The sequence below is a fragment of the Brienomyrus brachyistius genome, chromosome 14 (assembly GCF_023856365.1).
Source record: "Brienomyrus brachyistius isolate T26 chromosome 14, BBRACH_0.4, whole genome shotgun sequence".
In the NCBI taxonomy this organism is placed as follows: domain Eukaryota; kingdom Metazoa; phylum Chordata; class Actinopteri; order Osteoglossiformes; family Mormyridae; genus Brienomyrus; species Brienomyrus brachyistius.
The window spans coordinates 11,425,210-11,446,729 of NC_064546.1; the positions used below are offsets into that span (position 1 = coordinate 11,425,210).

Genomic DNA, 21,520 nt, shown 5'->3' on the forward strand with positions numbered 1-21,520 from the left:
GGGAGAGCTGGCACGCACCTCCGCTGCTGGATCCTGTCCTCCTCCGGCACGCGGAAGGAGAAGCGGCGCTTGTTGCTGAGGCTGCGCACCATCTGCTTGCGGGTGGTGTCAGACGTCTCGGGCAGCACCAGCTCGTCACCCTCTGCGGAGGCAAGTGTGGTGGAGTCAGTGCAGCACGCCCGGGGGGAGTCAGTGCAGCACGCCCGGGGGGAGTCAGTGCAGCACGCCCGGGGGGAGTCAGTGCAGCACGCCCGGGGGGAGTCAGTGCAGCACGCCGGGGAGAGTCAGTGCAGCACGCCGGGGAGAGTCAGTGCAGCACGCCGGGGAGAGTCAGTGCAGCACGCCGGGGGGGAGTCAGCATGCCGGGGGGGGGGTCAGTTTAACTGAAACAGCAGGAAGTCGGAAAGCCAGACATACCTGCCATCTTGTTCTTAAAATAGACGAGTCGCACCGTTTCCAGGCCGAGGACGTTCAGAGAGCCGTCCATGTTGAGAGGCCTCACCTGTGAGGCAGGCAAACAGGCATGTAGAGCAGTGTCTCCCAACCCGGTCCTCGGGGACCCCAGACAGTCCGCGCTTTTCATCTCTCCCAGCTCCCAGCAGAAATCTGAAGCGTTTGGCAGGGAGCTGGGAGGGAGCAAAAACCTGGACCGTCTAAGGGTTCTTGAAGACGTAGTGTGATGCAGTGCGCCCCCCCTGACTGGCCCCCCGCCACCCAAACACACGTGCAGGCCCTGCAGCAGCACCCACCTTTTTTAGAGGGATGGTCTGTATCCACTCCATCGTGTTAACATCAAACACATCCACGGCGTTCTCACTGTACACTGACAGGTAGGGGGCGTTGTAGCCTAGGGCAAAAGGAACACCGGTCATTCTACCTGTGGCCTGTTAGGCTATTAACACAGGCCCGGGCATTTAATGTTTGGCGCAGGGCCAAATACGAGCCTCACCATGCCAACAGGGGACATTTTATCATGATTATTTCCATGTCACGTGATTATTAGGAACATTATTTTTTTAAACAGACATTCTAAATAATTTTTTTCATCTTTGGAGATTCTTGAGTATTTTAGTATTCATGGGACTAGAACATAAAACTTATTTTTTTCCATATTAATGATCATGAGGACCAATAAAAATAGCTGGGTGGGCTTGTTATACCCTCCTACTTTGCCTAGAGTTTTTTTTTTTTTAACTCTAAGTTAAAAAAAAACAAAAAAACAGCACATGACTAGAACTGAACTGAGGAACAATCTATTAAACAAGTTCGCAGACAATCTGACCACTAGATGGCACCAATCATTCTACACAAAGCAAAGCAAGACATAGTAGCACAACTACAGAAGGGTATTAATACTGTGGCCTGTGTTCGCCAACATGTACCTAAAACAAGCACGCTTCAAAATGTCGAACAAGGAACAACATATTTAATGCAGAAGTATAGGGTTATTACAGCAGGAAGTGGGTACGGCCGGCCACATGAGCTCCTGCTGGCGTGACCTCCGGCCGTGTGCGTCCACGTAGATGCCCACGCCACTGAAGCACAGCAGGAACTCTTTGCTTGAGACGCTGACGGCGCAGAGGGCGTCCAGCCCTAGCTGGCTGACGAAGCCCAGGGTGGGGTCCTCGGGGTGCAGCAGGCTGACGGGCGCCGCCTCCCCATGCAGGCCGTAGCGGGCGAAGCCTCCCTGGTAGCCCACGACGAGCCTCTCGCCCAACAGCGTCATCCACTGGACGGAGGCCGGCGCCTGGATCTCGCGGAGCTTGCGGTGACGCGTGCGACCGCGGCTGAGCTCGTAGCAGATGACCTGCCGCTTCATGGCGACGCACAGGCAGGCGAGGGCGCCCCTGCGCAGCGGCCCGGACGCCAACGCCTGGCAGCCCCGCGTCTCCGGCAGCTTGTGGAAGTCCACCTCGCGGCCGTCCAACGCCGACATGGGGAAGAGGCGGACGTGGCGGTTACGGCCCGAGATGACGGCCAGCAGCTGCTCGGAGGGGAGCTGCTCGATGTGGTGCACCTTCTTGTTGTCGCCGACCCGAACGATCTCTGAGGAAGGAAGGGCATCCCGGTGAAGCCAAGTCAGGCAAGTGTAACTGAAGCAGATTAACAAAAGTCATTCAGCCCATGTGATACGTTTGAGAAAATTTAAGTCAATAAAGTCATTGTAAATTTAATGAAAGTTCCTGGGTGAGCTTTGGTTCCCAGTGCTGTAACATCTGATGAGGAAGCCTGACTTTGGGCCATTTTTCAGCAGATGTTTTATCCAAAGCAACATGTTTTTTTTTTTGAGAAGGGAGGGTCAAGGGGCTTGGGGCCTTTGCTCGGGGGCCCAGTGGTGAAATCAGCCACCAGACCCTGCGATTCAAACCTGCAATGTTCTGATCACAGTGTCCCAACCTGCTGAGCTGCACACGGTTACTGGCAGTTTCATCTCAAAAACAACACAACCAAAAACAGACTGAATGAGTTTTGGAAATTTGCTCTTCATTTTCAGTGTGAGAGTTTTTGTTCCGTTTCTCAATCCTACGATGTCCGTCTCTAAATCACGTCATAAGCCTAAATGGAAGACGGAAGGCCCCTATCTTAAAAATGTGGCACAGGTCGAGGTTCAGGTCCTACCGTCTTTGGTGATGTGGATGACGTACAAGCCTTCCTCATTTCCCAGGGCAATCCGTTCATGGTCTGCAGAGGAAGAAGAAAAAGAGCTGAAAGACTTGCAAAGAGAAGGATGCTTAAATGGGGATGTGCGACTTTAGAGCGACAGCACAGAGCTCCGTAGGAGGGAGGGAAGAGGGGATTTCATTTCATTAATGCAAAACGTGCTTTTTACCCAACTGAGAAAGAGGAGTCAGACCCCAGGACCCACCCCAGGACCAGTTAGGTGTTAAGGCGCCCAACTTAAGAGCCGCAAGGTGAAAACACTCAGCCGAGCCTGGGATTGGGGCTGGACCCTTCCAGTCACAAGCACAGCATCCTAACCCACCCTGCCCCTCCAAATCAAAGGATCTGAACTCCATACCTCATGATGAAAGAGCGAGTTCCTCACACACTCCATGGATATCTGTGTGTATGTGTTTCTGCGTGTATGAGTACCATCAAAATAAAAATGGGCACTAAAACATTTTGTACATTATAATTGTGCAACCTGACAGCCGTCCACCTCACAGGGTTTGGGATCTAACCCCTGCCCCTAGTTCTGTGACGTACAGCAGGGGTGGCCAATCATATCCTCAAAGGGCCAGTGTGTGTGCAGGTTTCTGGGATAACCTGTAGGTCACCTGCTCAAACCCAGGTGTGAGGACTCTTCAGTGCGTCTGTCCTGCGATGGACAGTTTTCTGGGTTTGGTTCCAGTCTCGCTACAACCCAGTCCTTTGGAAGCAGCACGGAATATCGTACAGTTTTAAACTTAAGATTATGTGGCAGCACACAGGGAAATTTTTGCTAGTAATTTTCATCAGTTTTGAGGGGAGACAATCCCTTCAGAGGTACAAGTGAAATATGTGAGGGTGCGTCTATACCAGCATATACGGGCACGAGCAGACACCAATATCGCACTGTGCTGTGCGCAGAAAGCAGCGGCTTATAGCGTGGGGCGGGTGGACGGCACCTATGATGGTGGCTGACTGCGCGGTCTTGATGAGCGGCAGCGTGCTGTCGTACGCCTCCTTGGGCACGTAGACGAAGCGCTCCTTCAGCTTGCTTTTCCTCAGCAGCCGGTGGATCTCATTGAGAATCTCCACCCACTTCTTCCTCTCCAGGTCACTGTCGGCCAGGAAGAGGATGGAGCACTTGCGTCGGCTGGAGGTGGAGAGCTGGGAGGCTGTTACCTGGGGGGGGGGCGCGGAGGTTTTACCAGAGAGCCATGGGATAGGCGGGGCCAGGGTACCAGGGTACTAACTGCGATGTTTCTATGCCGTCAATCAACTGATTTAAACCTTCCCATTGGCTTAGCAACTGAACGACAGCAATAATTTCTCCAAAGGCTGGTTACCGTGTCTTTTGACGCCCCATCGGCCCTCCCAATTTGCACTGAACGAATAGTCAATAGCAGAAGCAATGCCAAGTGACAGGAGAACCCATGATTCCAGATTGGCACCACCTAGTCTCCTGTCCTTGACTCCGATTGGATGCTACCCACAGCCAGTCAATGAACAAACAGCATGTGGACAGAGGCTCACCCTGAAGATGCACGGAATGTCCTTCCGGCTGGCGTGGATGACATCGGATGCAGAGACAGAGCTGACAGAGAACTCTTCATCCCTAAAAAGCAAATGTGTACATGTGTCACATGACAAATGACCCGAAAGATGATTGGCTAAAAAAAACAGCCACCCTGCCCACAGCTTCCCACCTCATGTCGATGACCTGGCTGACCACCACTCCGGGCTGCGAGGCCTTGCCCTCCGCCAGATCGTACAGGAAGAGCTTGAAGTCACACACCACAGCCACGGCCCTCTGCCAGCCCTTCTTCACCCCGGCCGGCTTTGGCACCTGGGAGAGGGAGCACCGTTAGCCACAACCAGGAGTGTAGAGGTGGAATACCCCAACTCTCCCCGATAGGGCTGCCACACCCTCACGACCCGGAACCGACTGAAACGTTCCACCACAAAAACAATATCTGCTGCACCAAAGGACATAATTACCTCCGTTAATTATGGACATTTTTAAGCCAAAAAGCTAAGCTGATGTCCACAATCTCTATGACGAAGCCTGCCTTCAAGGCGGAGCCCAACAAACCGAGGGTGCCCCTCTTACCCGCACGTGCCCCTCAAATATAGTGCCAGTGCCCTTCTGTGGGTCGACGCCCAGAGGGCCCTTGGTCTGTTCCAGAGGGATGGGGCACACCGCCGGGGCCTTGTCGGCACAGGTCACGTGACACGAGAAGCCGCAGACTGTAACCAAGCGCACAACCAGGCCCACGTGTATTAATGCAAAATAACACATAATGTGATTTTTTTAAATTAAGGAATAAAATAAAGCAGAAAGATTGCAATATCAGAAGTAAGATAATTAGGTTTCCACATCAAACAAGTGGATAGGGCTAATATTCATGGTGAGTGTTTATTTGATAATCATTAAACTAACAGGCAACAAACAAATAGGCAAGGAAATAAACGCCTGAACAGATTATAAATAAGGTGCTTAATGGTGACTTTTCTTCAAAAATCTAGAACTGCTTCTGATTTAACTAGTAAAAATAACTAGTGCAGTACAGTACTGAATGGAAGAAAGAGAATTAAAAGAGCAAATACATATAAGTATTTTGCATAAAAATTTTAACAGGGAACAGTGCAGAGCTTAATGGAGAAAACAAGCAATTAAAGGAACATTATCCCAGGCAACATCTCACCTTCACAGACGCAGCCCTGTCGGATGAGGCCCACCATCACGGAGGTACACTGCTTACACTTCGTGGGGACGCTGAAGGTCTTCACCACAAACTGGTGCACTTTCGGCTGCATTAGCCACAACGGGCAATTAGCGGACAGTTAGCGCCTGCCATGCTGTGCATTAGCCCAACATACGTCCAGGCTAACGATGCTAACAGGGGAGGGGGGTCCCCATCACTGGCAACAGCGGCTTCCTACCTTAGGAGAGGCAAGACTCGCCCTGTTGAACCCCGGCCGCGTGCTCGGAGTCTGTGTCGTGGTAGGGGATTGGTCTATCAGCTGACAAGGAGAGGCCAGAGGTTAACAGGCACCGGTAACTGTGACAAGAGTGTTTTAGGAGGTCTAGACCATGGCTGACAGGCAGAAAAGTTCAAGGCTGGGATTTACCTCAATTGGCTCCAAGTCGCTGGCAGTAGAGGGCGACCGCGAGCGGGACAGGAGGCGAGAGCGTGTCTCCTCGTCCCGCGACGGGGTGTTGGACAGGCTGAAGGTCTCCATGGAGTCAGCCTTCAGATATGAGGGGGTTGGTCAGGACCATGGCTGTGGTCTATTGCACATGAGTACTCAGAGTACTCGAGCTGAGCAGCAGCTCAGTGGTAGGCTTGGGTGGCATCAGGGTGAAACACTACACCGTGGTATATTTTATCACGGGGGGACGCCCCCTCCTCAGCAAATGTTACGGGCATTATTTCAAAATACCAGAATAGTCTTGCTTTCGAAAATACGAAATACTGCATCCCGCAGTATAATGTATGGACTGAATGACCACATGGGAACTGAGATACGACCCAAGCCTAGTCAGTGGAAAAGGCCATCAGATGAGGGCTGCACATAAACCAGGTTATAAAGAACCCGCTCAGAAGTACAGAAGAATTTAAAGATGCGTCAACACTGAGCATGTGTGCTGCACCCAAGCCCTGAAAAGTGTGACCGTCACCTTCAGAGAAAGGGGACAGAGAGAGAGCAGGAGAGACAGACAACGGGACGCACAACAGAGCCACATGGCACCAGCTGTACCATAATCAGGCTGGGGGGGCGGGGGAACAGATACACAGCACAACAACAACAACAACAACAACAACAAACGGTAACCAACAACGACATGGGAGCTTACACGTCTGCTTTTGGTGGCTGGATAAGAGGCCGGGGAATGCTTTTTGACGGAGAAAAGGATGGAGAGAGACGTGGGGGAAGGGAAGAGACACAGAGATGAGGAGAAAGAGGGAAGATGCGAAAGACATCCATTAGTACAAAAGGGTGACAAGTGAAAGTGAAACATGAATCCCAAACTTTTTAATTTGGGGAAAAACTTGGGAGAAGTCGGACGGTTAAAATTTGGTGATGAATCACCAAACGACGATTTCTAATACAGTTTACCGGCTACTGGGAGCTAATGGGCATGTGCAGTTTCAAGGAAGTGACCTAAGTAGCGGCTAGGTCGCTAACAGCATCCGGGCAAGATTAAATAAACGGACTGTTAGGCGGAAGGAAGTGGGAAATCAGGAAAGTCAGACAGGCAGGCCAGCATGGAGCTGCCCGCGAGGAACGTTCCACGTCATTCGGTCAGAGCGGTTCGGCTGTAGGGGGGTAAAATCGAGCAAACACGGGTCTCTATCAGCAGAGAGCCCACGCAGTCCTGGACACCTTCCCGCAGTTTAAATTTATGTCTTCCCAGACTTCTAAAAAATAGATAGCTAAGAGTAGAAGAATTCAGGGCATGGTTTGGTGTGCTGTGCACGTTAGACGCTGAGGCACCTTAGCCAGCCCGGGTTCCTGCCTGCGAAGTGAACCTGCAGAGTGCACACGGGGCTCCCAATGCATTCTGAGTACTTTAATGCAAAAAGCTGAAGGAAACAAACATTTTGGCAAAACTGCTGCTGATACCGTACCGATGAAACGAATGATGTCAATTGATTTTGTCAGACATATTCAGATTCAAAAAGGATTCTGAGAAACACACACGAAACGCGTCAATACGGCAGAGGGACATCGGAGGAGGACCGGCCTCACCTCGAACTGATCCAGGGCCGAGGAGGGGGTGTTCAGGAAGGCCAGCAAGGAATTATGGGTACTTTGGAGCTTCACACCTGCAGACAGAGTATGAAAGCAGGTGAAGATACCAGTAACCTACACGGTACACTGTGGGTGCAAGGGGGTCACAGTCTGCATGGCTTGGGTGGTGGTGGGGGGAGGGCAGGGGGCTCTCCTCTCTCCACCAGGCTGCTCTCACCCCTCCCCGTCCGAAGCTCCTCCATCTCCTTCTGCAGCTTCTCAATTTCAGACACCAGCTCCTGGTTCCTGTTCTCAGAATCCTGCAGCTTGCTGGGAGAGGAACAAAGCCAGTATAAGATCATATTCTCACTCAACTGGCCTTCGCTGTAAGATGAGCCGCCATGAACCTGCCAACCTTAACCTAGATTTTCTGGAAGCATTCAGAAATATTCATAATTCTAGTGTCGTTTTGCATGTCCTCCTGCTTGGATTCAGCCAAGACCAAAGAGATACAGGAGAATTAGGATTAAATTTGCAGCAATATGGGTCTTCGTAAGCAGGGACGGGGGGATTAACTTCTCTGGGGGGCCTCAAGTGGGCCATTATTTTTAAAAAAATTGAAGAGTTGAAGGAGTAACAAGATAGAATAAAAGTTTTGATAACAGATAATTCAGCCAACAACGATTATTTGGAGGGGGGGGGGGGGGCTGTTAAAATTTGCCAATGGGGGGTGGGGGGGTGGGTATCACAAATCAGTCTCTTTAATATCAACCTTTTTTTCCCTGAGGTGGGGTGGGGCCCCTGAGTTGCTGGGTTGGGCCCCTGATTTTTACCAGGGCCTATGCATTAATCGGCCCCTGAGCAGGCTGGGGTTAGCGATAGCGTTAGCATTAGCGTACCACTCCGTGGACATGCTGGACGCCTTGACTTTGTTCAGCTCGTCCTGGATGGCCTGCTTGGCCCGGATCTCTGCGTCGAGCGCGGACTGCAACTCCAGTCGGGCCGACATGTCGAGCTTGGCGAAACGGCGCATCTTCCAGGGCATGTCCTGAAGAAAAAAAGTGCAGGGGAGGCGGTCTGCGGTCACGGCCGGGAGTGGGATGCGGGCAGCGCAGGACGGGATGGGAGGGGCATGGCAGGACGCTCACCGTGACCCTGGAGCCGAGGCTTGCGCTCCGCAAGGTCTCCAGCTCCTCAGTCATCTTGGTGGCCAGGGCCTGCAGGTAGCCCCTGGCTTCCTTCTCGTCACTCACCCTGGGGAGGGACACGGAGGGACATGCTCAGTGGGGGCCTGGGGGTGCTCTGGCACACTGCCGAGCCGTGTGACCAAGGGCAAGATGCGACAGTTATATTCAGTGATATGCATTGCGTCACGCTAAGAATTTTCATACCTGGCAATGTTTCACGTTTAACGATAAAAGTAATCGGTGACACTTTCGTTTAAGGTCTGCCCCTTAACTATTACTACAGTTTCTAATCATTTGTTAATATATTAATAGATTAAAAACATTCATACACAGAAACTGAGAAACATATATCGCTATACATTTATCGGTAAAACAATGGGTTAGTAAGCACGCTCAGAAATTAGATATAATTCAGCATTTACAGGCTCTTTATTAAATAATGTTAGGCATTTTTGTGATTTCTAAATCTGACTTTAAGTGAACCTTTATTTACTAATATATTACCCAGCTATAGCTAAGTAGCAGATTTTAAAGCTACCAAATAATCACTTTCAAAAGAAGCTGGTTGATGAAGTCGCATAATTTCAACAGAAACGCAGCAGCATTTTCTTTGCCACTGCACCGAAATGGACACTAGGTGGCTCCACACTAACTCAAAGCACAGCGGCTGGCTCAGAATGACCGCTTGATGTGTCGCTCACCACTGGATGATCTCAGTGATCTGGGCCTCCCAGTGGGCCACACTCTCCTTCTTGTCTGCCACATCCCGCATCTCCTCCTCCAGCTGTCTGTTAGTGGAGCCGAGTGTCTCCACCATGGACGTCATCTGGGAAAGGCGGTGGGGCCGAGGGCGGGGCTACATGATTACTCGGCATAAGCCAGGCCACCATAAGCTGAGTTTCACCATGAGCGAAAGCCGATACCCCCAAAATGAATAACAAACTCATAAGCGGCCAAATCCCAAATACATGCGAGACACCTCTAAAATAGTAATAAAAAAAAAAATCAACATTTCTACTTGTTTCACTTCCAGAAAACATGGCTTCCCGGTGAGCAGAAAAGCAGCGATCCAGATTCTTGGTGAAGGTACTTCTTATCGTTCTGACTAAGCCTTAGCAGGAATAACAATAATCACGTGGATCAGTAACATCAGCAAGACGCGTCAGTGCGTCAGTACAGCATGCGACACGAGCTGCATACAGAGCTCGCATGGTGAAGAGCTGCAGACCGTCAGCATGGTGAAGAGCTGCAGACCGTCAGCATGGTGAAGAGCTACAGACCGTCAGCATGGTGAAGAGCTGCAGACCGTCAGCATGGTGAAGAGCTGCAGACCGTCAGCATGGTGAAGAGCTGCAGACCGTCAGCATGGTGTACAGTTCCCCTTTCACACGACGCCCGTGTCACCCATGTCTCTGCTCACAGGACTGTGGTCTTCGGTTTACTAGGCCAGATCAAGAAACTGCATCCCCCACTGATGCAGAAAATCTCCATTTATATTGTCTGCATCTCCCTGTGACTTATTTGGTAATGGAGGATGGGGGGGGGGGGCTCATATCACCAAGTAAATAACCCGGCAGTTAGTAGGCCCCCCGGGCATGAACGGGACACTAAAGCGAGGGCGTTCTGCTATGTGCGATGATGGAGGCTGATATGCTCGAAAACACGATAAGAAATCAGTCGCGCTGTCAGTCGAGGCCACGGACCCGGCCGTCTAGAACCGACAGCGATCAGGCACAGACCCCCCAACAGTATGTGAGCCAGCAGGGTGAGTCAATCCAGGTCCACCCAGCCAGTCACAGCGTGACACATGTAATTGGAGTTAAATACAATTGCACTACTGCCATCTTAATTCTTTTCAGACATGTTGCAATTCTAAGCAATTCCCAGATGAAAATAAATATATTCTTACCCTGACTAGTAACCTAAACCTTAGAAAATACTTCCACATAGTGCAGGGAAGATTTATACTGCAAGCAACGGTTAAAAAAGTGACATGGCTAGATTAATTAAATTGGTCAATTAGAGCTAACATTCAAATATTTAAAAATAAATGAGGTTTGCGGTAACAATAAAAAGGGGGAGAGATCTTTCAAACCATTTGCTGGAGAACATTCAAAGCTGCACATTTGCAGTATGAACAGGAAAGACTCTTTGGCAACCGAACAAGCTGATTGGTTTTAAAGCTTAAATCCTGGAGACCTCAGCTTCCCCAAAAAAACCACATGCAGACTAACTGCATCACAGCTCCCACTCGTAAACGTAAATACTGCCTGAGCTTTGGGAAAGGGGCAGGGAAATGGATACATAAAAACAGCTAAAGGGAATAAGAATGGTCAGAGAGGGGCTAAAATTAGGTCAAAGACTTATGTATGCTGCATTGGGACACTGCAGCCTCAAAGCATGCCTTTGGAGCCTGGCCATTATGAGGTCACAAGCCATGGCCAATCACAGTTACAGCAGTCAGTCATGTGACTTCAACACACCTGTGAAGTGACGGGGCACAAATAAAGCAAGCAGGGTGGCCTAGAGCGCTCTTCCTCAACTGGTGGGTCATGGCCCACTGGGACCACTGTTACTGGGTTGTGGGGTGTGCAGTAACAAAAAAACAATGTGTGTGTGTTTTTTCTTAGAAAATAAATTTGGTTTGAAATTTTTTAAACTGGGGTTATGGCCAAGGTAAAATGCGAGTCCTGAGAGTTGAGAACCACTGGCCTAGAGAGCAGAGGACTGCGAGCTGGCCCACCCCCACTGATCTGCTCTACACGAGTGCGATTAGCATGACAACCCACCCGATTTAGTGCTAACATGTCATTTCCTGCTGCTGTTCAGGCACACAATATAAAAAAGAAACCGTTTAACTGGGACCTTACAGAGCAGTACTAAGGGACGGCCGGGAAGAAGCCTGCCGGTTCCTGCCAGAAGCTCACCTTCTCCAGCTCCCCTGACAGCTTCTTGTTCTCCTCCGACATGAGGACCCTCTCCCTCTCGTACTTCTGCCTGTACTCCGCCTCGAACTCTTCCCGCTCGCTCTGGCTGTGGGAAGCAAGCCGCAGGTTGTTGGAGGTAAGCTGAGGCAGGGAGTGAGTGTGTAGGAAAAGTGTCGGATCCCGCACCTCTCCCGCCGGATCTTCTCCAGCTTGTCCTTCAGCATCATGATCTCCTTCTTGAGGGTCAGGTGCTGGGCCTCAGCATCTCGCAGTTCCTTCTTGAGGCCCTTGAGCTCGCCGGTGTGCTGCGCCTCCCTCCGGGACAGCTCCTCCTCATAGGAGGTCACCTTCTTCTCCAGCTCCGTCCGCAGCCGGCCCAGCTCCTGGTTCTGCTCGGAGGCTCCCGCTCCAGGTGCACGGCCAGCCTGCTTCTGCCACCACGGAAACAGGGTGAGGAAAGTACGGCCATGAACGCTTCTTCCTTTACACCCTCGGGGGTGAAGCAGAGGCGCATGCCAGGGCACACAACCAAAAGGTGGTTTGGGTGATGTGTGTGCCTCAATCAGGGGAGAACACAAAAATGTTCTGAGGGCAAATGATTGATTCTGAGAGAGAACCAATCAGATTGTAGAGGAGGTGGCACCAATACGTCTGATTTGTTGGTCTGGCTGCTTGGACCCACCTCTTTTACAACCTGATTGGTTATCTCTCCGAATCAATCATTTTTCATTCTGCTGTCAGAACATTTTTATGCAAGTAAAACTCCCACGAGCGTGTCTCTCCCCCAGCGTGTACCAGCACGAATTAAGGCGCTCTGGGTACAGTGTGTGGCCCAGGGGGTTAGGGCTGTGATCAGAAGGTCACTGGTTCAAATCCCAAGGCCGGCAGACTGATTCTGCTGCTGGCCCTCCTAACCCCGGATTGCTCTATGCTGACCGACCCTGAGCTGTGACTCTTAAGTGTAAAGTTTTTTCCATGGGGATCAATAAAGTTTCGCTATTTTGTTGTGCAGCTACGAATATGTGCGTCTAGATGGCAGAACCTGAACGCGAGACATTGTGGGGATCTACTCAAATGGCGGGTAAAGAACTCTACTCTACGATTTCCCTAATCAGATAATTAATGTCCCCTTGGGGATTAATAAGCCAGTGTTCGTTTTCATGAGCTTCTAACGTTAGCTTGTTTTGGGAGTAATTCCTGACATTAATTAGGTGTTAATGGGAGCCCCCCCACAAACACAGCTTAACTTGAATCTGTTATGAGCTGGGTACCTTCAGCACCTCCATTTCCTCCTCTAGCTGTCTGCTGAACTGCTCGCTTCGCTCCTTTAGCTTCTTCTCCTTCTGCGCCTCGTCGGCCCTCTCCTCCGCCTGCACCTCGATCTGGGGGACCGGGCCGAGACCACCAAACCATCAGCTCCGTCTCCGGCCACGCCGAGAGGGGAGCGACCCGGACCCCCCCCCCTCCACTCCACCGGCTACCCACCTCCTTGCGTGCCCTCTCGGCCTTGCGCACCTCCACTCGCAGTGCCTCCACCTTTTGCGACATACCCTCCAACTCCTCCTCGCGGTCACGGAGCTGGCGGGAGAGCCGCTGCTTCTGGGAGCGCAGATCCGTCACGCGCTCGCTCATCTCGGAGAACTCCTGCATGGCCAACTTCCTCTGGCTATGTGCCTCCTTCAGCTCCTTGGCCTGTGACTTCAGCACGTTGTTGACCTCCAGCAGCTCCTGTAACAGGGCCCCCCACACGTATGTCGATACAGGGGGGTGGCTAGAAAATCTGGGACCCCAGAGAAAAAGTGACCTTGGGCTCCAATTACATTACATAATTTTTGCCCCGTGGCCCTGTGAAGTGTAGCCATCCTCCCCAATCAGCCAGGGTATCCATGCCCCTACTGTGCCAACGAACCATGCATGAAACCTCAACTGGTACCTTTCTCTGGAAATTTATGAACTGCAATAAGGTATTAATAGCAGCAGTTAAGAGTGATGAAAGGGTTGAAATGAAGGAGACCAACTGCCCCTTTGAAGAAAAGATGATTTAGTGGATGGTGTCGCATACCTTCCCACAGTGAATAGGGCTTTCCTGGGGGGCGGGGGGGGGCTAAGTGTTAGGGGTGTCTATACCTCGGTGTGAAAGGGATAGCAAATGGGAGGAATAGCTGGGTGATGCTGGCCATTGTGTTTCTGACGGTACAGCTTTGGCAGTAAGGGGTTTGAAGGGTGTCGGGCTGCGAAAAAGGCCTGGACGAGTGTCATGTGACACAGGGATGTGGACGAGTGTCATGTGACACAGGGATGTGGACGAGTGTCATGTGACACAGGGATGTGGGGAAAGACCAGGGGATTTATCTGGGAGTAGAGTTTTTTTTTAAAAAAGGGATACAGGAAAAATGTAAAAATGTTGGATCTTGAGAAAAGCTACACTGAGAATCCAGTGTGGGAATCAGACCTCCTGTATTCTTCTAGGCTAAGCTGAAGAGAACCCAAGGTAATATGGCTTGTTTACCTCATTTCAGGTCTCAGCAACCATATCTTTGGTCCTGGACTGAAAGTGTTGGAGCCAAACCGGTAAGAGGCATCCTGGTACCTTCTGAATGTCATCCTTCTCCTGGTTCATGCTCTTCACTTGCTTCTCCAGGGCTCTGATGTGCTTGGAGGACTCTTCCAGGTCCTTGTGAGCTGAGCTAGCCTGCTCCAGCTGCTGCTCCAGCTGCCCAGATTCTGCCACACACACGGGGGGGGGGGGGGGTGAGGGAATCACTGAGGGTGCCTCCATACGGTCACGAATAGGTTGTGCCGGTATAATTCCACATAGATACCTGCTATTTGTTTCTTCAGGGCCTCAATCTCCTCTTTCAGGCTTTGGAGCTCGACCTCCTTGCTGGCCGCTACAGGTCCATCTCCGCTGGAGTGCTGTAATGCCTGGACGGTCTGGGTGGACTCTGCGGGAGACAGCGGCGCCGGTAATAACCTTGGTCCAGGACTCGATACCAGCAAGCCAAAAGGTCAAAGGTTCAGCTATTCAGCTTTACGTTCTCCTCATTCCTGGCCCAGTTTCTTCACCTCAAAACACAGGATCGTTACATTCATAACATGGTGCATCCAGAGCAAAGGTGTCAAACTCAAGGACGGTGGGCCGAATATAGCCCCCTACCTCATTTCATGCTGCCCAGTTTGTAGGGGGGACCCGAAAGATTTATTTATGTCACTTATTGCAGCAGCATTTTCAGCTGTAGGTAGGGCCCCCACCTCCTAAATTCAGCCCTGAAGATAGCCATGGTTGACCACAATAAGGGTGAACAGGATGGGACTGGAGGACCAACCAGGGGGTGGGACTGTCTCCGCCCAGTGCAGCATAAAATCTGCTCTGAGGACAGTAGTAAGGAGAAGGAAAGGTCAAGCTGGCTGTACCTGCTCTCTCAGCACATGCGAATATTAGAGGACAGCCCCCGACCCCCTGAAGGGTCTCCAGCCCCCCCACTGACACTGTCTGTTTGCTTCCCCCCCATTTCCTTCACGGTGGATCTGCCTGCAGCCTTGTATAATACTCAGCAGCGCCCTCAGATTCTCCGTCCTGAAAAACGGAACAGCTTGCAAGGGCAAATGAGGATAAAGGAAAAGAAATAGATTTTTCAGGACAGAAGTAGGTATTTTATCATGGAGGCAGTTGTGAAGCCATACTCTGATGGTGACTTTGTGACGACACGCAAGGCTGTAGACGATTTTCATTAGTTGTTCTTTATTAGGCTTCACTTGGTGAGTAACTATGGCGATCAACTGCCTGAAGTGCAAGAAACTTTAACGCACATTATGACGTTAACGCACATTATGACGTTAACGCACATTATGACGTTAACGCACATTATGACGTTAACGCATGTTATTCACATCATAACAGGTATTGTTAACCAACACACCAGCAAATCGGTTTTCTTTAGCACCATCAATCTTCTGCAATTCGTTCCGAGGCTGGTCTCCTAAAGCGAATTTTAGCCCGATCCAGAACATCAGTGCGCGGCTGAGTGACTTGCATACATCTGCGGCGACTGGCTCAGACCTTGAAGCTTGCGGCTGAGCTCCAGTTTCTCCTGCTCTAGCCGCCGCAGTCGCCTCTCATACGCCTCCGTGGCCAGACTCTCCTCCAAGCTGCGCTGCACTCTCACGTCCATCTGCGCAGGCACTGCAGACTCGCGCAGGCAGCCCCGGTCCGAAAGGGCGCTAATTGGCAGCACGCGTATGTAAGTAAGTCTGACCAGTGACCGTGTTGTATGGCTCAGAAATGTATTAGTGAAACGATTCAGAGTTAACAGCTGTGTAACTATTAAGAAACTACTAAAGGTACAGCATTAACTAAATTCATTTCCACCACAAAATATATATAAAGATCTCACCAATTCCGAATTACTCTGTTACACAGGAGAGGTTTATATATTAAAAATAAGATGTACACATACATAGATAAATTAAATCGATTAATGCCCTTTACTTGATTGAGGCAGAGGGCATCTGTGTTTAATGAAGAACACCCCCCCCCCCCCCCGTCTACATTTACGTAAAACAGCTAGACAATTCACGAGTTTGCTCCCTCCAAGCTCCCAAGCAAAAAACAAGGAGTGTCTCGGTTGAAAAACTCGACTGACTTAAAGGCACGTCAATGGCACATGCATGTAGAGAGGAAACGATGGGAATGAGCTGAGGGTCTGGGGAGCACTGACCAGTTGCTGGTGTAGGTGAAGCCCACAAAGGGAAGGTGATGTCCGGAGAAGGTGGTGTGGGACGGGGGGGGCATGGTGTCCTGACAAGCCAAGCAAACGACAGCTCTGTTACACTCACATTTAACAGATGCTTCCTTCCAAAACAACATACAGGACAAATTGCACATTGCTAACATACATGCTGTCACACTATAAAGCCATCAAATAAGGACAATGCATTAAAGATACGCTAATACTAGCAGCAGTCGGGCTATTTATTGTTCTCTATTTATTCTTATTGTCTATTAATATTTAAAGGTTTATATTGTGCTACTGTAAACCTACAATTTCATTTGGGATTAAAAAATCCATCCATCCATCCATCCATCCATCCATCCACCCCCTCAGTAAAACAAAGTGTGCCAACATCAAAGCGAAAGCGGGCGGCGTACCGAGTTCTTGAGGCAGTCGTCTTCCACGTCGAAGTTGGACGTGTCCGACGGGCTGCTGACCTCGGGGATGTAAGGGGCCTCGCAGCAGCGGATGTTGTCCCAGTCGATGCCTAAGAAGAAGGGGTGCCGCTTGAAGTCCTCGATGCCGTTCTGGCCCAGCCTGTGCTCCCGCGAGCAGATGAGGCGGCGGACCAGGTCCTTGGCGTCCTCCGAGACGTCGCTGACGTGCAGCGGGAACTGGAAGCGCTCCTGCCGGGAACACGGCGCAGTGTGTCATGCGCTCTCCCATGACACAGTCTGTCAGAGAGTGTAACGGCTGTACCCTGATACACCACAGATACAGTACTGTGCAAAAGTCAAAGAAAATGTGTTGAATATTTATCTGGGGAGTAAAAGGTGTATTTTCCTCGTAAAAAAAAGTAAGTAGACAAATATATGCAAAGGAACAGTAACAAAAGTGTCGCAGTGGCGATTTTAGGATTTTTTTTAAGGTGGTAGGCATAAGAAGGGCCGTCCTTATCATTAGCCAATCATATGCTTTGACGTAGTGAGTGACAGGAGTAGGGGTACTTCAGGAGCCAATCAGCTGAGGCCACAGCCCCTGTGACCCCGCCCCTGGTGACACTATTGTTAAATCAAACAAGTAAATCTGATAAACCAGAGAATATCACTTCAAAACAGCTAAACGGTTTATATCCTCATTCATCTTCTGACCATTCTGCCATACAAAAATCATGTTTTTATATGAAAGTCAATGGATCAAGGCTTCAGAAAAACACTGGTCATCCAACTTCTTCATGGAACCTTGTTTAGAAATGCGAAAATGACAGTTGACATTTTACCCACAATTCCTAGCCCTCACTGTGTACTCCCTGCATGAGAACTAAAAGCTTACAGTTATCTTTACAAACGTGCTCATTCCTCCCGCCTCCCCTGGTTATGGAGTGAATCCGCTCACCTTGTGGTTCATGATCTTGCCATAAGTCTCCACCAGTGACTCCGCGTAGAAGGGCGTCTCCCCGTACAGCATCTCGTACATGCACACCCCCAGCGACCACCAGTCGCACTCAGGCCCGTACTTGCCCTTGCCGTCCTCCATGGCCTGCAGGATCTCCGGGGAGATGTAGTCCGGCGTGCCGACCGCTACCGAGGACTGGACCTGCCGCAGGAAGCAGACGGACCGGCTCAGGAAAGAAATGAAGTCTGATTTGCCAAGTATGAGAAGAGAATTCATTGAAATTTTTTTTACTACTACACTTGATCTTAGCCAAAATTCAAAAGTGATTGTTATTTTATCCCTGTGCTACTACTGTTATATCTTTATTTATGTCTTTGCCATTAAAAGAAAGGGAAAGAAGAAGAAAAAAAAAAACGAACGTGCTTGTAAGATGGATGAACAAATATCAAGACAGAGGCTATGGTTACATGTCTTGTGTTGCTGTGTAATCACTTCTTCATTTATCTGATATGCGACTTCACCCATACATATATACATACATATATACATACATACATACATACATACATACATACATACATACACACACACACACATACACACACACCATTTATTTTCCCCCCATTGCCCCCATGCTGTCGGTCCTGTAATTTCATTACATATCCCATCTTGCGCTCACTTTAAATATACACATAGATAGGTACAGATTTTTTTTAAGGAAGCACAGTCAGCCCGCCCCAGAATTGGGGGCTAAGGGTCTTGCTTGAGAGCACAATGGGGAAGACATTCTGCTGACCCTGGGATTTGAACCAGCGGCCTTCCAGTCCCAGGCACAGTGTCCGAACTCACCGAGCCACGTGCCACATGTAATGTCACAATTAATGCATAAGGAGGAGATGGGAATAAGCGATTAAGTGCCGCCTTCCCACCATGAATTTACTTAGAAATGAGGGAAAACGCGGTCAAACGATGCAGGACAGTTACTTTCCATCACAATCAGGAAGCCATTCTAGGGTATTGTCTAGGGTATTGGTCCTGCAGTGGAGCACAGAACACACACACCAGGAGTAAACCAGCTCAGATTGGGGAGGACCGACTTCCTCACATTCATGCTTATTTATCAGGTACTTTTATCTGAGCGAAGCACTTTTTTGAGAAGATAATGTGGGACTAAGGGCCTCGCTCAGGGGCCCAGCTGCAAAATCACTGGCGACTCGGGGACCTGAACATGTGACCTTCTGATCACATACAATGAGCACAATGCCATCCGTGCACAGAAAGCAGTGCAGCCCAAGAGAGAGTCTCACACTGGGCCATTAAACATCTAGACTGGTTTCCACTTTGGGGGTGAAGGTATAAGGGTGAAGCTGCTGCGCCTCGTTTGCATGTGTATGAAAAACGAGCCCATTTAAATGGGCCCAGATTCATAAACGGGGCCCTTCTTCCCTAAGAGGAACTTTACGCCACATATGAGGTGACAGCGAGCACCGGGTGATGCTGGGAGGCTCGTTTGCACACTGGAGGCACTGTGCACTTCGAAGGTTTTGGCAGACATGCTGTTCCTATTTCGGGGAACTGGGTTGGGCCTCACCGTCCCGTCCTCTGTCAGCTTCAGGCAGGAGCCGAAGTCGGCCAGGTGGATGTGACCGTTCACGTCCATCAGGATGTTGTCCGGCTTGATGTCCCTGAGGAAGAAAAGCAAATATCTGCATAAAAACAGGGATCCAGCACCTCTAATACATACCGGAACTTCAGGTCTGCACCCAGCTAATGGGGAACGTCCCCAGAACTTTTACATAACGTTGGCTGAAGTTCTCAAAGTTGGCAGAGAACGTTCTCACGGTATTGTTAATAAAACGCTGTTCCCAAGATTTTAATTTTAACAAAGGTTCTGTCAATGTTAGCATAACAACACTGTTTTAATGTAATTACTGTTGAAAAATGTTATAATTAAAGAAATTTTATATTAGAACTACATGTGTATATTGTGAAGGTGGCATCCAGCCTCGAGCCCATGACCTTACAGGTGCAAAGCGCAGCGTTACCCGCGGCTCTAACACGCCCTTTATTTGTTCAAACATTGTTATTCTTAGCTGTAGTACTGGGATAACGTTCTGGGAACATCTGAAAACTGGACACTTTGAACGTTTCCATTCCTAACTTGTAACATTCGATAAATGTTCCTAGAATGAAAAATTGTTAGCTGGGTTATGCAGAAGTACAACATGAACACGGGGGGAGGATTAAGGTTCCCCTGGGCTTGCTGGCATTCCAGACCATTAAGAGAAGAATCTAAACAATGCAGTTCATGGAAATCCCTATTAGGGAAAGTGAGTGGCATAAACCTGGCCACTGAATCATTGAAATGTGGATTAAAAGTACTGCTAGAAGAACTACAGATGTTCTTAAAATAACCTGCCGTTTAACATGGCTTCAGAAGACCAAGAAGAGGTCAAACAGTCATGATTCAGTCTGAGGTGGGGTCCGGGGGTATAGTTACCCAGCAGATACTCCTTATTAAACCCCCAAATGCTCTCTGGAGTCAGAGGCGAGGAGATTCTGTCCCAGAAGAATTAAGCACCATCTGACCACAGATGTGGGACATATTTCTATTCAACAGAGACGTTCTAATGTCAGTGAGCCAGAAATTCCTTTCTGAATTTCAGGAGGGGATGTTTCCCTAAGACTATTTATTTTTCCTCCTGCAAACATTCAAAGGGCACGTCGAGGTTTACGTCACGCCTTGCCGGCATCTGGAAGCGGCTCACGTGCGACCGGACGGTCACGCTCGGTCGGGCCGGTTCCTCGAGCCATTTATGCGAGGCGTCGCCTCTGCGTTCCGCCACACCAAGCGGCGTTAATCTACGGCCCGACGTTACAAATTATGGTCTACGCACCAGAATGCTTTGTGCGAATTTCAGGGCCTCGCCCTCAGCTTAAGAGATGCTGCATGATTCAAACGTGGCACGAGAGGCAACAAATCCATTCTAATCTCAAAGCCTCCTGCTGACTCAACACATTTGTACACGACATACAAAACAAACTCCTAATACTATTCAGTCTTGACATGCTTGTACACCGACTTGCTATTTTTGTCGCTGGGAAGCCTCCCAAACGGGCGTGAACGTGAATCAGGCCGACCACGGGAACACCGAGCGCCAGGCGTCCCATAACAATCCCAAAAATCCGCACGGCCCGCGATCGCTCCTGTGAGTGGGTGGGACGCTCTCCGTGTCGGCTATGCCGATGCCCCTCCCCTCCGAGAGTCAAAGGGGCCAATGAGAGAGTCCTCCGAAATGACCGGTGTTCAATAACCGTTTATATTTGGATCCCTTCACATCTCTGGCTCATTACGTCTCCCCCTAGTCAGTCTGCTTCGCACCCTCGCCTAACCCCCCCCCCCCCCCCCCCCCCCCCCCCCCCCCGAGAGTATAATGATCAGGTGAAGTGTGGCAGCACCATGGTTCCTAAAGAGCAGATAATCAGGAACCCAGATGGACTCAAAGTACTTGAAGCTATGCTTGAACATATTCATTATAAAACTTGGTCTTGCCTTATTCTGAAAATACTTAAAAAAAAATACAAAAATGCAAAATCTATACAGCTTAGATAAGGTAAAATAATAAAAGGAAGACTATGGTCAGCACAGCCCGCAGCTTAAACAGCAAGAAGCACAAAAACGTGCAGTAACAGAAGTACACCAGTAGGTGGCTTCCTGCTTGCATGAGAAGTGCACTGTCGGCCAGCAGGAAGTGTTAGTCCATGAGGAGATGACGACAGACAGGCGGCACTTCCTCTGCCAGCAGGTGCGTGGAGCAGAGTTCTGTTCTGGGTTGGGGGGGGGGGTGTTCAGCCACCTTGCATCATCTGGACAGATCCAGTGAAGCAGACAGATAAACCCCCCCCAGCAACATCT

At 49.9% G+C, this 21,520-nt stretch overlaps 1 protein-coding gene across 6 annotated transcripts in view; it reads right to left on the reverse strand.

Annotated features, from left to right (window-relative positions):
* Positions 1–21,520, reverse strand: part of cdc42bpaa (CDC42 binding protein kinase alpha (DMPK-like) a) — a 68,553-nt gene that overhangs the window by 8,016 nt on the left and 39,017 nt on the right. For 4 of the 6 annotated variants that reach the window (XM_048973981.1, XM_048973978.1, XM_048973983.1 and 1 more), the window contains exons 6-34: positions 19,196–19,289; positions 17,605–17,805; positions 16,647–16,895; positions 16,216–16,295; positions 15,558–15,718; positions 14,320–14,442; positions 14,088–14,221; positions 12,983–13,225; positions 12,769–12,879; positions 11,684–11,928; positions 11,498–11,603; positions 9,272–9,396; positions 8,532–8,637; positions 8,283–8,431; positions 7,622–7,713; positions 7,402–7,478; positions 6,506–6,544; positions 5,779–5,898; positions 5,590–5,670; positions 5,352–5,457; positions 4,757–4,893; positions 4,353–4,492; positions 4,180–4,261; positions 3,609–3,828; positions 2,620–2,682; positions 1,453–2,046; positions 750–847; positions 418–502; positions 19–142 (exon numbers count right to left, since the gene is read on the reverse strand). In XM_048973981.1, coding sequence (XP_048829938.1) covers positions 19–142; positions 418–502; positions 750–847; positions 1,453–2,046; positions 2,620–2,682; positions 3,609–3,828; positions 4,180–4,261; positions 4,353–4,492; positions 4,757–4,893; positions 5,352–5,457; positions 5,590–5,670; positions 5,779–5,898; positions 6,506–6,544; positions 7,402–7,478; positions 7,622–7,713; positions 8,283–8,431; positions 8,532–8,637; positions 9,272–9,396; positions 11,498–11,603; positions 11,684–11,928; positions 12,769–12,879; positions 12,983–13,225; positions 14,088–14,221; positions 14,320–14,442; positions 15,558–15,718; positions 16,216–16,295; positions 16,647–16,895; positions 17,605–17,805; positions 19,196–19,289 — 4,185 coding nt within the window. The remainder of the gene's footprint in view (positions 1–18; positions 143–417; positions 503–749; positions 848–1,452; positions 2,047–2,619; positions 2,683–3,608; positions 3,829–4,179; positions 4,262–4,352; positions 4,493–4,756; positions 4,894–5,351; positions 5,458–5,589; positions 5,671–5,778; positions 5,899–6,505; positions 6,545–7,401; positions 7,479–7,621; positions 7,714–8,282; positions 8,432–8,531; positions 8,638–9,271; positions 9,397–11,497; positions 11,604–11,683; positions 11,929–12,768; positions 12,880–12,982; positions 13,226–14,087; positions 14,222–14,319; positions 14,443–15,557; positions 15,719–16,215; positions 16,296–16,646; positions 16,896–17,604; positions 17,806–19,195; positions 19,290–21,520) is intronic. The other 2 variants (XM_048973979.1, XM_048973980.1) reach the window with 2 other exon arrangements.